Genomic DNA, 13,710 nt, shown 5'->3' with positions numbered 1-13,710 from the left:
GACTGAGCATCCACAGCCCTCAGGGGTAGAGAATTCCAAAGGTTCACAACCCTCTGAGTGAAGATATTCCTCCTCATCTCAGTCCTAAATGGCCGACCCCTTTAACCTTCAAGGACATCCTCTCTCTCCACCACTGCAATATTCTCCTTAATCAATAGTGCCATCACCCCCCCACCCCCCCAGATGTTTTTTGGAGAAGTGCTTTTATGCAGTGAGCTGTTCTGATCTGGAATGCACTGCTTGAAAGGGCGGTGAAAGCAGATTTAATAATAACTTTCAAAAGGGGAATTGGATAAATACTTGAAAAGGAAAGATTTGCAGGGCTATGGGGAAAGAGCACGGGAGTGGGATCTAATTGGATAGCTCTTTCAAAGAGCCGGCACAGGCAAGATGGGCTGAATGGCCTCCTCCTGCGCTGTATGAGTTTAAATGGATATGGCATGGATGACACTGGCAATGCAGTATTTATTGCCCATCCCTGAGAGTCCTAAAGGCGTTGAGTCAACCACCTAGTGTGGGACTGGAGTCACATGTAGGCCAGACTGGTTAGGGACATTGGGTTCCCTTCCCCGAAGGACATTAGTGAACCAGATGGGTTTTTTCACGGTCATTTTCCCACCCACAAATTACCAATTTGAACTCATGACCTCTGGATTTGCTAGTCCAGTGTCATAAGCCACCGAGCTACCGTGGCCAATCCGTAAGGCCACTGATATATTTAACCTGCTCTGATGGCTCCTGCTTATTCTCTCGATGAACAGATGACGATAGCCAGGACTTCGAACCCGAGAGGCCTCCGTTGAGATGCAAAGTCCGTGGAAAGGGAGCAGCGAAGCCACAAATCTGCCCAAGCCCTGGGGTTAACAACGCACCAAGAAAGGAAGCATCAAAGGCCAGGGGGAGAGGAAGAAGCCCCTCAGTCAAGGGAGAAGATGGCGAAGAGAATAAATGCAGTGCGGCTGTCACTGGGGGGTAGGCGTTACTCCATGAGGTTATTCGCTTCCTGCGGTGAAGTGAACAGATTGTAACTCGAGTACTGCTTCCAGCTCATAGAATCATAGAACCATATTACACAGAAGGAGGCCAGACCCTCCAACTTCTCCTTTGATTCCACTCACTTCCTCCAAATAAAAGCTGTCGCTATGGGAACCCATATGGGTCCCAGCTATTTTTGTGGGATACGTGGAACATTCCTTGTTTCAGCCCGACTCGGGTTCCCTCCTTTTTCCGGTACATTGATGACTGTATCGGTGCCTTTCCTGCTCTCGCCCCGAACTGGAAAATTTCATCAACGTTGCTTCCAATTTCCACCCTTCCCTCACCTTCACATGGTCCATCTCCGACTCTCCCCTCCCCTTCCTCGACTTCTCTACCTCCATTTCTGGGGATAGGCTGTCAACCAATATCTATTACAAGCTCACCGACTCCCGCAGCTACCTTGGTTACACTTCCTCCCACCCCGCTTCCTGTAAGGACTCTATTCCCTTCTCCCAGTTTCTCTGTCTCCGTCACGTCTGTTCTGACGATACCACCTTCCACCCCAGTGCTTCTGATATATCTTTCTTTTTCCTCAAATGAGGATTCCCCTCCACTGTAGTTGACAGGGTCCTCGACCGTGTCCGTCCCATTTCCTGCACTTCTGCCCTCACCCCTTCTCTTCCCTCCCAGAACCATGATAGGGTCCGCCTCGTCCTCACCTTCCACCCAACCAGCCTCCACATTCAATGTATCATCCTCCGCCATTTCCGTCACCTCCAGCGCGATCCCACCACCAAACACATCTTCCCCTCCTCTCCCCTTTCAGCATTCCGAAGGGACCGCTCCCTCCATGACACCCTGGTCCACTCTTCCATCACCCCCAACACCCGCTCTCCTCCCCACGGCACCTTCCTGTGCAAATGCAGGAGATGCAACACCCGCTCCCTTCCCACCGTCCAGGGCCCCAAACACTCCTTCCAGGTGAAACAGCGATTTACTTGTACTTCTTTTAATTTAGTGTACCGTATTCACTGCTCACAGTGCGCTCTCCGCTACACTGGAGAGACCAAACGCAGACTGGGTGATCGCTTTGCTGAACCTCCGCTCAGTCCGCAAGTGTGACCCTGACCTGCCATTTTAATTCCCGGTCCCACTCCTAATCTGACCTCTTTGTCCAATGAAGTTCAACGGAAGCTCGAGGATCAGCACCTCACCTTTCCTTTAGACACTTTACAACCTTCCGGACTCAACACTGATTCCAATAACTTCAGATCAGAACCACTGCTCCCGTTTCTCCGGTCAGCCAGTGCTGGGAATGGTTCTGCTGCTGCCATTTGCAGCTAGTCCTGACCAACCTTATGTCTCTTAACCTGTCCCATTCCCACCCTCCTCGCCTCGCACCATCATCCCTTTTGTCATTTAATCACTCCTGCCCTCCACCCTATCACAGACCCTCCCTTTTGTTTTTCCCTCCCTCCCTCCCTCCCTCCCCCCCCCCCCCTTTCCCTGGCTCTGTATTGGCTCAAAAACTTTAACTCTTTAACATCTTCCAGTTCTGATGAAAGGTCATCGACCTGAAACATTAACTCTGTCTCTCTCTGCCTCACTCGCTGAGCTTCTCCAGCATTTTCTGTTTGTATTACAGAAGGAGGCCATTTGGCCCATCGTGCCTGCGCCAACTCTTTGAAAGAGCTATTCAAGTAGTCTCTCTCCCACCTGCTCTTTTCCCACAGCCTTGCAAATTTACCGTGGCTACAGTAGCGCAGTGGTTCTGTTACTGGACTAATAACCCAGAGAACGTGAGTTCAAATCCCACCATAGCAGTTTGTGAATCTGAATTCAGTTTTTTAAATCTGGAAATAAAAAGCCGGTCTCAGTAAAAGTGACCATGAAGCTGTCGGATTGTCGTAAAAACCCAACTGGTTCACTAATGTCCTTTAGGGGAGGAAACCTGCCGTCCTTACCCGGTCTGGGCCTATATGTGACTCCAGTTGCATCACCGCCTTCCCGGGGCAGCTTGGGACGGGCGATAAATGCCGGCCTTGCCAGTGACGCCCACAATTCGAGAATGAGTTTTTAAAAGAATAACAATAGGAAGGATATTACTGCCCCCAGGAGGGGAGAGAGGCAAGCGATTAAAGTGACTCGTTGCAAAACAAAAGACTTTGAAGCGACTTTATTAAAGTTCTTTTTGGTTCTGTCCTCCCAGAAATGTTAGGGAACCAAGGGTCTAGTGAGAGGGAGGAACTGAAGGAAACCAGTATCAGTAAAAAAATAGCGCCAGGGAAATTAATGGGGCTAAAAGCTGACAAATCCCCAGGGCCTGATAATCTACATCCCAGAGTACTAAAGGAAGTGGCCCTGGAAATAGTGGATGCATTGGTGATCATCTTCCAAAATTCTGTAGACTCTGGAACAGTTCCTACAGATTGGAGGGTGGCAAATGTAACCCCACTATTTAAAAAAGGAGGGAGAGAAAACACAGGGAATTACAGACCAGTTAGCCTAACATCAGTAGTGGGGAAAATGCTAGAGTCTATTATAAAAGATGTGATAACAGAACACTTGGAGGGCATTAACGGGATTAGACAAGTCAGCATAGGTTTATGAAAGGGAAATCATGCTTAACCAATCTACTGGAGTTTTTTGAGGATGTAACTAGTAGAATAAATAGGGGAGAACCAGTGGATGTGGTGTATTTGGATTTTCAGAAGGCTTTTGATAAGGTCCCACACATGAGGTTAGTGTGCAAAATTAAAGCACATGGGATTGGGGGGAATATACTGGCATGGATTGAGAATTGGCTGACAGACAGGAAACAGAGAGTAGGAATAAACGGGTCTTTTTCCGGGTGGCAGGCAGTGACTAGTGGGGTACCGCAGGGATCAGTGCTTGGGCCCCAGCTATTCACAATATATATCAATGATTTGGATGAGGGAACTAAATGTAACATTTCCAAGTTTGCAGACAACACAAAGCTGGGGTGGAATGTGAGCTGTGAGGAGGATGCAAAGAGGCTCCAATGTGATTTAGACAAGTTGGGTGAGTGGGCAAGAACTTAGCAGATGCAGTATAACGTGGATAAATGTGAGGTTATCCACTTTGGTTGTAAAAACAGAAAGATTATTATCTGAATGGTGATAGATTGGGAAAAGGGGAGGTGCAATGAGACCTGGGTGACCTTGTACACCAGTCGCTGAAAGCGAGCATTCAGGTGCAGCAAGCAGTTAGGAAGGCGAATGGTATGTTGGCCTTCATTGCAAGAGGATTTGAGTACATGAGCAGGAATGTCTTACTGCAGTTATACAGGGCCTTGGTGAGACCATTTCTGGAGTATTGTGTGCAGTTTTGATCTCCTTATCTGAGGAAGGATATCCTTGCCATGGAGGGAGTGTAACGAAGGTTTACCAGACGGATTCCTGGGATGGCAGGAATCCCAGAACTGACATATGAGGAGAGATTGGGTCGACTAGGCCTATATTCACTAGAGTTTAGAAGAATGAGAGGTGATCTCATCGAAACATATAAAATTCTAACAGGACTTGACAGACTAGATGCAGGGAGGATGTTCCCGATGGCTGGGGAGTCCAGAACCAGGGGTCACAGTCTCAGGATATGGGGTATGCCATTTAGAACCAAGATGAGGAGAAATTTCTTCACTCAGAGGGTGGTGAACTTGTGGAATTCTCTACCACAGAAGGCAATGGAGGCCAAGTCATTAGACGTATTCAAGAAGGAGATAGATATATTTCTTAATGCTAAAGGGATCAAGGGACAATGGTCGGTCGTGCCTGACAAACCTGATGTAATTTTTTGAAGAGGTGACTAAAGTAGTGGACAGGGGAATGTCAATGGATGTTATTTATATGGACTTCCAGAAGGCATTTAATAAGGTCCCACATAAGAGACTGTTAGCTAAGATAGAAGCCCATGGAATCGAGGGAAAAGTACAAACTTGGTTAGGAAGTTGGCTGAGCGAAAGGCGACAGAGAGTCGGGATAATGGGTAAGTATTCACATTGGCAGGATGTGACTAGTGGAGTCCCGCAGGGATCTGTCTTGGGGCCTCAATTATTCACAATATTTATTAACGACTTAGATTAAAGCATAGAAAGTCTCATATCTGAGTTTGCCGATGACACAAAGATTGGTGGCATTGTAAGCAGTGTAGATGAAAACATAAAATTACAAAGCGATATTGATAGATTAGGTGAATGGGCAAAACTGTGGAAAATGGAATTCAATGTAGACAAATGTGAGGTCATCCACTTTGGATCAAAAAAGGATAGAACAGGGTACTTTCTAAATGGTAAAAAGTTAAAAACAGTGGATGTCCAAAGGGACTTAGGGGTTCAGGTACATAGATCATTGAAGTGTTATGAACAGGTACAGAAAATAATCAAGAAGGCAAATGGAATGCTGGCCTTTATATCTAGAGGACTAGAGTACAAGGGGGCAGAAGTTATGCTGCAGCTATACAAAACCCTGGTTAGACCGCACCTGGAGTACTGTGAGCAGTTCTGGGCACCGCACCTTCGGAAGGACATATTGGCCTTGGAGGGAGTGCAGCGTAGGTTTACTAGAATGATACCCGGACTTCAAGGGTTAAGTTATGAGGAGCGATTACACAAATTGGGGTTGTATTCTCGAGAGTTTCGAAGGTTAAGGGGTGATCTGATCGAAGTTTATAAGATATTAAGGGGAACAGATAGGGTGGATAGAGAGAAACTATTTCCGCTGGTTGGGGATTTTAGGAGCAGGGGGCACAGTCTAAAAATTAGAGCCAGACCTTTCAGGAGCGAGATTAGAAAACATTTCTACACACAAAGGGTGGTAGAAGTTTGGAACTCTCTTCCGCAAACGGCAATTGATACTAGCTCAATTGCTAAATTTAAATCTGAGATAGATAGCTTTTTGGCAACCAAAGGTATTAAGGGATATGGGCCAAAGGCAGGTATATGGAGTTAGATCACAGATCAGCCATGATCTTATCAAATGGTGGAGCAGGCACGAGGGGCTGAATGGCCTACTCCTGTTTCTATGTTACTATACGGGGAAAAAGCAGGAACAGGGGAATGAGTTAGACAATCAGCCATGATCATTTTGAATGGCGGAGCAGGCCCGAAGGGCCTACTCTTGCTCCTATTTTCTATGTTTCTTTGTTTCTCAAAATTACAAAGGGAATTGTCAAGTTTACCCCAACAAACTGTTCCCGGTGGTGAAGGATGCAAATTCCTTTGTGGGGGGTGGGGGTTTGGGGGTGATAAATTCAGGCCAGTCCTCTCCGTGGCACAGTGTGTTGGAGCACCAGCTAACTTTGCTTTTATTTAAATGAGCGAGCATATTTAGTTCTGTATCTCTTAACGAGGAACTTGAAATAAAATTGGGATGCGGAGCTACGAAGAATTTTGACGCAGGTAAACCTTTAGATCACTGGAGCTCAGATCACCCGAGTTTAACACCGCTAACGAGACCCCGGCAGAAATCAGCAAACTCAGCACAGGCGGTGGAGGGAACACGCGACCCTCTTGTCTCAGTGCCACATCCTTATGGGTCTAACAGTACTTAGATTCTCTCTAACGTTTCCTCTTTATGTCAGTTTGACAGACAGATTGAAGAAGGAGGAGGGAGCAAGTAGCTCAGAAGATGATGATGATGATGATTGGGAGGATGTGGAAGGTAAGTTACTAATGGGGGGGTAATTTTAACCTAACCCGCCCAGTGGGAATGGGTCGGGTTCAAATCGGACGCCTATTTTACAAACCGCTTGTTTTCATGGTTCATTACTGTACCTGTCCTGGGAGTGTTTGATGGGACAGTGTAGAGGGAGCTTTACTCTGTCTCTAACCCATGCTGTACCTGCCCTGGGAGTGTTTGATGGGACAGTGTAGAGGGAGCTTTACTCTGTATCTAACCCATGCTGTACCTGCCCTGGGAGTGATTGATGGGACAGTGTAGAGAGAGCTTTACTCTGTATCTAACCTGTGCTGTACCTGTCCTGGGAGTGTTTGATGGGACAGTGTAGAGGGAGCTTTACTCTCTATCTAACCCATGCTGTACCTGCACTGGGAGTGTTTGATGGGACAGTGTAGAGGGAGCTTTACTCTGTATCTAACCCGTGCTGTACCTGCCCTGGGAGTGTTTGATGGGACAGTGTAGAGGGAGCTTTACTCTGTATCTAACCCGTGCTGTACCTGCCCTGGGAGTGTTTGATGGGACAGTGTAGAGGGAGCTTTACTCTGTATCTAACCCGTGCTGTACCTTCCCTGGGAGTGTTTGAAGGGACAGTGTAGAGGGAGCTTTACTCTGTATCTAACCCGTGCTGTACCTGCCCTGGGAGTGTTTGATGGGACAGTGTAGAGGGAGCTTTACTCTGTATCTAACCCGTGCTGTACCTGCCCTGGGAGTGTTTGATGGGACAGTGTAGAGGGAGCTTTACTCTGTATCTAACCCTGTACCTGCCCTGGGAGTGTTTGATGGGACAGTGTAGAGGGAGCTTTACTCTGTATCTAACCCGTGCTGTACCTGCCCTGGGAGTGTTTGATGGGACAGTGTAGAGGGAGCTTTACTCTGTATCTAACCCTGTACCTGCCCTGGGAGTGTTTGATGGGACAGTGTAGAGGGAGCTTTACTCTGTCTCTAACCCGTGCTGTACCTGCCCTGGGAGTGTTTGATAGGTCACAGATCCACCTCCCTTTACTGTGTGGGGGAGAAATGTGGGTTCATACTCACTAATGTCCTTTGCAGAAGGAAACCTGCCGTCCTGACCCGGTCTGACCTATATGTGACCCCAGATCCACAGCAATGTGGTTGATTCTTAATTGCCCTCTGAAATGGCCGAACAAGCCACTCAGTTGTAAAAAATCCCGCTATGTAAAGTCATAATAAGAATAAAACCGGACGGACCACCCGGCTTCAGATCACGAGGCACCGGACACGACAAAGGCAAACCAAACCCAGTTGACCCTGCAAGGTCCTCCTTACTAACATCTGGGGACTTGTGCCAAAATTGGGAGAGCTGTCCCACAGACTAGTCAAGCAACAGCCTGACATAGCCATACTCACAGAATCATACCTTTCAGCTAACGTCCCAGACTCTTCCATCACCATCCCTGGGTATGTCCTGTCCCACCGGCAGGACAGACCCACCAGAGGTGGCGGTACAGTGATATACAGTCAGGAGGGAGTGGCCCTGGGAGCCCTCAACATTGACTCCGGACCTCATGAAATCTCATGGCATCAGGTCAAACATGGGCAAGGAAACCTCCTGCTGATTACCACCTACCGCCCTCCCTCAGCTGATGAATCAGTCCTCCTCCATGTTGAGCACCACTTGGAGGAAGCACTGAGGGTAGCAAGGGCACAAAATGTACTCTGGGTGGGGGACTTCAATGTCCATCACCAAGAGTGGCTCGGTAGCACCACTACTGACCGAGCTGGCAGAGTCCTGAAGGACATAGCTGCCAGACTGGGCCTGCGGCAGGTGGTGAGCGAACCAACACGAGGGAAAAACCTACTTGACCTCATCCTCACCAATCTACCTGTCGCAGATGCATCTGTCCATGACAGTATTGGTAGGAGTGACCACCGCACAGTCCTCGTGGAGACGAAGTCCCTTCTTCACACTGAGGACACCATCCAACGTGTTGTGTGGCACTACCACCGTGCTAAATGGGATAGATTCAGAACAGATCTAGCAGCTCAAAACTGGACATCCATGAGGCGCTGTGGGCCATCAGCAGCAGCAGAATTGTATTCCAGCACAACCTGTAACCTCATGGCCCGGCATAGTCCTCACTCTATTATTACTAACACACCAGGGGATCAACCCTGGTTCAATGAGGAGTGTAGAAGAACTTGCCAGGGGCAGCTCCAGGCCTATCTAAAAATGAGGTGCCAACCTGGTGAAGCTACAACTCAGGACTACATGCATGGTAAATAGTGGAAGCAACATGCTATGGACAGAGCTAAGCGATTTCCACAACCAACGCATCCGGTCAAAGCTCTGCAGTCCTGCCACATCCAGTCATGAATAGTGGTGGACAATTAAACAACTAACGGGAGGAAGTGGCTCTGCAAACATCCCCATCCTCAATGATGGCGGAGTCCAGCACGTGAGTGCAAAAGACAAGGCTGAAGCATTTGCAACCTTCTTCAGCCAGAAGTGCCGAGTGGATGATCCATCTCGGCCTCCTCCCGATATCCCCACCATCACAGAAGCCAGTCTTCAGCCAGTTCGATTCACTCCAGGTGATATCAAGAAACGGCTGAGTGCACTGGATACAGCAAAGGCTACAGGTCCTGGCAAAATCCCGGCTGTAGTGCTGAAGACTTGTGCTCCAGAACTAGCTACGCCTGTAGCCAAACAGCTACAACACTGGCATCTACCCGACAATGTGGAAAATTGCCCAGGTATGTCTTGTCCACAAAAAGCAGGACAAATCCAATCCAGCCAATTACTGCCCCATCAGTCTACTCTCAATCATCAGCAAAGTGATGGAAGGTGTCGTCGACAGTGCTATCAAGTGGCACTTACTCACCAATAACCTGCTCACCGATGCTCAGTTTGGGTTCCGCCAGGACCACTCGGCTCCAGACCTCATTACAGCCTTGGTCCAAACGTGGACAAAAGAGCTGAATTCCCGAGGTGAGGTGAGAGTAACTGCCCTTGACATCAAGGCAGCATTTGACCGAGTGTGGCACCAAGGAGCCCGAGTAAAATTGAAGTCAATGGGAATCAGGGGGAAAACTCTCCAGTGGCTGGAGTCATACCTAGCACAAAGGAAGATGGTAGTGGTTGTTGGAGGCCAATCATCTCAGCCCCAGGACATTGTTGCATTAGTTCCTCCGGGCAGTGTCCTAGGCCCAATCATCTTCAGCTGCTTCATCAATGACCTTCCCTCCATCAAAAGGTCAGAAATGGGGATGTTCGCTGATGATTGCACAGTGTTCAGTTCCATTCGCAACCCCTCAGATAATGAAGCAGTCCATGCCTGCATGCAGCAAGACCTGGACAACATCCAGGCTTGGGCTGATAAGTGGCAACTAACATTCGCGCCAGACAAGTGCCAGGCAATAACCATCTCCAACAAGAGAGAGTCTAACCACCTCCCCTTGACATTCAACGGCATTACCGTCGTCAAATCCCCCACCATCAACATCATGAGGGTCACCATTGACCAGAAACTTAACTGGACCAGCCACACACATACTGTGGCTACAAGAGCAGGTCAGAGGCTGGGTATTCTGCGGCGAGTGACTCACCTCCTGACTCCCCAAAGCCTTTCCACCATCTACAAGGCACAAGTCAGGAGTGTGATGGAATACTCTCCACTTGCCTGGATGAGTGCAGCTCCAACAACACTCAAGAAGCTCGACACCATCCAAGATAAAGCAGCCCGCTTGATTGGCACCCCATCCACCACCATAAACATTCACTCCCTTCACCACCGGTGCACAGTGGCTGCAGTGTGTACCATCCACAGGATGCACTGCAGCAACTCGCCAAGGCTTCTTCGACAGCACCTCCCAAACCCGCGACCTCTACCACCTAGAAGGACAAGGGCAGCAGGCGCATGGGAACAACACCACCTGCACGTTCCCCTCCAAGTCACACACCATCCCGACTTGGAAATATACCGCCGTTCCTTCATCGTCGCTGGGTCAAAATCCTGGAACTCCCTTCCTAACAGCACTGTGGGAGAACCTTCACCACACGGACTGCAGCGGTTCAAGAAGGCGGCTCACCACCACCTTCTCAAGGGCAATTAGGGATGGGCAATAAATGCCGGCCTTGCCAGCGACGCCCACATACCATGAACGAATTTTTAAAAAAATTCCTGAGAGTGCACCTCGAGCCAAACCTTGCTGGAGATTAGAGGCCTCAACAAAAAGTTTAGTGTGTAAAATGCACCATAGTTTAAGCATCCCTTTCTTTTTCTTTCCTTGCAGAGCTGCATAACGTCATGTCAGAAGGACCATTGACTCTGCCCCTTCCTCAACCCTCCCTTCTTACAAAGGCGGTGGAGATTGAAATTGAAACTCCAGAGCAGGCCAAGAAAAGAGAGAAGAGGCCTGTGATTTTTAATCTTCTTTAAATTTATTACTGTTGTTTTTATTCTACAACCTCACAGCTTCACCACTTGGCTCAGTGGGCAGCACCCTCTCGCCTCTGAGTCAGAAGGTTGTGGGTTCAAGTCCCACTCTGGAAACCTGAGCACGTAATCCAAGCCGACACTCCCAGTGCCAGTACTGAGGGAGTGCTGCACTGTCGGAGGTGCCGTCTTTCTGTGGGTGAATCGATGACACGGGGGCATAACCTTAAAATTTGAACAAGCCGTTAAGGGGTGACGTCAGGAAGCACTTCTTCACACAAAGGGGAGTGGAAATCTGGAACTCTCTTCCCCCAAAAAGCTGTTGAGGTTGGGGATCAATTGAAATTTCAAAACTGAGATTGATCGATTTTTGTTGGGTTCAGGGTATTAAGGGTCACAGAACCAAGGCGGGTATATGGAGTTAAGATACAGATCAGGCATGATCTAATTGAATGGGCAGGTTCAGGCTCGAGGGGCTGAATGGCCTCCTCCTGTTGCTATGTTTGGATGAGATTTTAAAAGAGGCCCTGTGTGTCTGTTCCGGTGGAAGTTACCGATCCCAGTGTCCTACAGGAAGAAGAGCAGGGGAGTTCTCCCTGGTGTCCTGGTCAAGATTCCCCTCTCAATTGACACCACCTAAACCAGACTTGTCAGCCATTCATCTCACCGTCCAGGGAGACACAGCAGTGGCCAAAATGTCTTTGCTGACTTAACAGTAAACAGCTTCAAGAAGTAATTCACTTTGTGACACTTCTCAGGGAGACATAATAAGGCAGTGTATAAATAAGTCTTTCTCTCAGTCAGAAGGTTGTGGGTTCAAGTCCCACGTCAGAGACTTGAGCACATAATCCAGGCCGACACTCCCAGTGCGGTACCGTAGGAGCACTGCACTGTCGGAGGTGCCGACTTTTGGATGAGACGTTAATCCGAGGCCCCGTTTGCCCCCTCAGGTGGACGTAAAAGATCCCACGGCATTACTCGATGAAGAGCAGGGGGAGTTCTCCCCGGTGTCCTGGGCCAATATTTATCCCTCAACCAACATCACCAGAAACAGGTGATCTGGTCATTTGTATCATTGCTGTTTGTGGGATCTTGCTGTGCGCACATTGGTTGCGGCGTTTCCTATATTACACCAGTGACTACATGTCAAAAGTATTTCATTGGCTGTAAAGTGCTAGCAGCCGGAGTAGGCCATTCGGCCCCTCTTGCCTGCTCCACCATTCAGTGAGATCATGGCTGATCTGATTTTTTTACCTCAACTCCATTTTCCCGCCCTTTCCCCATATCCTTTGTCTCCTCTCATTCTTCTAAACTCCAATGAGTATAAACCCAACCTGTTCAATCTTTCCTCATAAGACAACCCTTCCATACCCGGAATCAATCTAGTGAACCTTCTCTGAACTGCCTCCAATGCAAGTATGTCCTTCCTTAAATAAGGGCACCAGAACTGTACACAGTACTCCAGGTGTGGTCTCACCAGCACCCTGTACAGTTGTAGCATGACTTCCCTGCTTTTATACTCCATCCCCCTAGAAATAATGGCCAATATTCTGTTTGCCTTCCGGATTACCTGCTGCACCTGTATGTTGACTTTTGTGTCTCATGTAGGAACATAGGAACAGGAGGAGGCCATTCAGCCCTTCATGCCTGCTCCGCCATTTGATAAGATCATGGCTGATCTGTGATCTAACTCCATATACCTGCCTTTGGCCCATATCCCTTAATACCTTTGGTTGCCAAAAAGCTATCTATCTCAGATTTAAATTTAGCAATTGAGCTAGTATCAATTGCCGTTTGCGGAAGAGAGTTCCAAACTTCTACCACCCTTTGTGTGTAGAAATGTTTTCTAATCTCGCTCCTGAAAGGTCTGGCTCTAATTTTTAGACTGTGCCCCCTACTCCTAGAATCCCCAACCAGCGGAAATAGTTTCTCTCTGTCCACCCTATCTGTTCCCCTTAATATCTTATAAACTTCGATCAGATCACCCCTTAACCTTCGAAACTCCAGAGAATACAACCCCAATTTGTGTAATCTCTCCTCGTAACTTAACCCTTGAAGTCCGGGTATCATTCTAGTAAACCTACGCTGCACTCCCTCCAAGGCCAATATGTCCTTCCGAAGGTGCGGTGCCCAGAACTGCTCACAGTACTCCAGGTGCGGTCTAACCAGGGTTTTGTATAGCTGCAGCATAACTTCTGCCCCCTTGTACTCTAGTCCTCTAGATATAAAGGCCAGCATTCCATTTGCCTTCTTGATTATTTTCTGCACCTGTTCATGACACTTCAATGATCGATGTACCTGAACCCCTAAGTCCCTTTGGACATCCACTGTTTTTAACTTTTTACCATTTAGAAAGTACCCTGTTCTATCCTTTTTTGATCCAAAGTGGATGACCTCACATTTGTCTACACTGAATTCCATTTGCCACAGTTTTGCCCATTCACCTAATCTATCAATATCGCTTTGTAATTTTATGTTTTCATCTGCACTGCTTACAATGCCACCAATCTTTGTGTCATCGGCAAACTTAGATATGAGACTTTCTATGCCTTCATTTAAGTCGTTAATAAATATTGTGAATAGTTGAGGCCCCAAGACAGATCCCTGCGGGACTCCACTAATCACATCCTGCCAATGTG

At 48.1% G+C, this 13,710-nt stretch overlaps 1 protein-coding gene across 3 annotated transcripts in view; it reads left to right on the top strand.

The window, feature by feature from the left end:
* xpc (xeroderma pigmentosum, complementation group C) overlaps window positions 1-13,710 on the top strand; it is a 43,246-nt gene that overhangs the window by 6,061 nt on the left and 23,475 nt on the right. The window contains exons 2-4 of one of the 3 annotated variants that reach the window (XM_067998362.1): window positions 762-972; window positions 6,577-6,656; window positions 10,929-11,049. In XM_067998362.1, coding sequence (XP_067854463.1) covers window positions 762-972; window positions 6,577-6,656; window positions 10,929-11,049 — 412 coding nt within the window. Of the gene's footprint in view, window positions 1-761; window positions 973-6,576; window positions 6,657-10,928; window positions 11,050-12,050; window positions 12,126-13,710 lie in introns of those variants that run through there. The other 2 variants (XM_067998363.1, XM_067998364.1) reach the window with 2 other exon arrangements.

The sequence above is a fragment of the Heptranchias perlo genome, chromosome 17 (assembly GCF_035084215.1).
Source record: "Heptranchias perlo isolate sHepPer1 chromosome 17, sHepPer1.hap1, whole genome shotgun sequence".
NCBI classification, from domain to species: Eukaryota; Metazoa; Chordata; class Chondrichthyes; order Hexanchiformes; family Hexanchidae; genus Heptranchias; species Heptranchias perlo.
The sequence above is the reverse complement of the archived record's forward strand: the minus strand, read 5'-3'. Positions and strand labels throughout refer to the sequence as shown.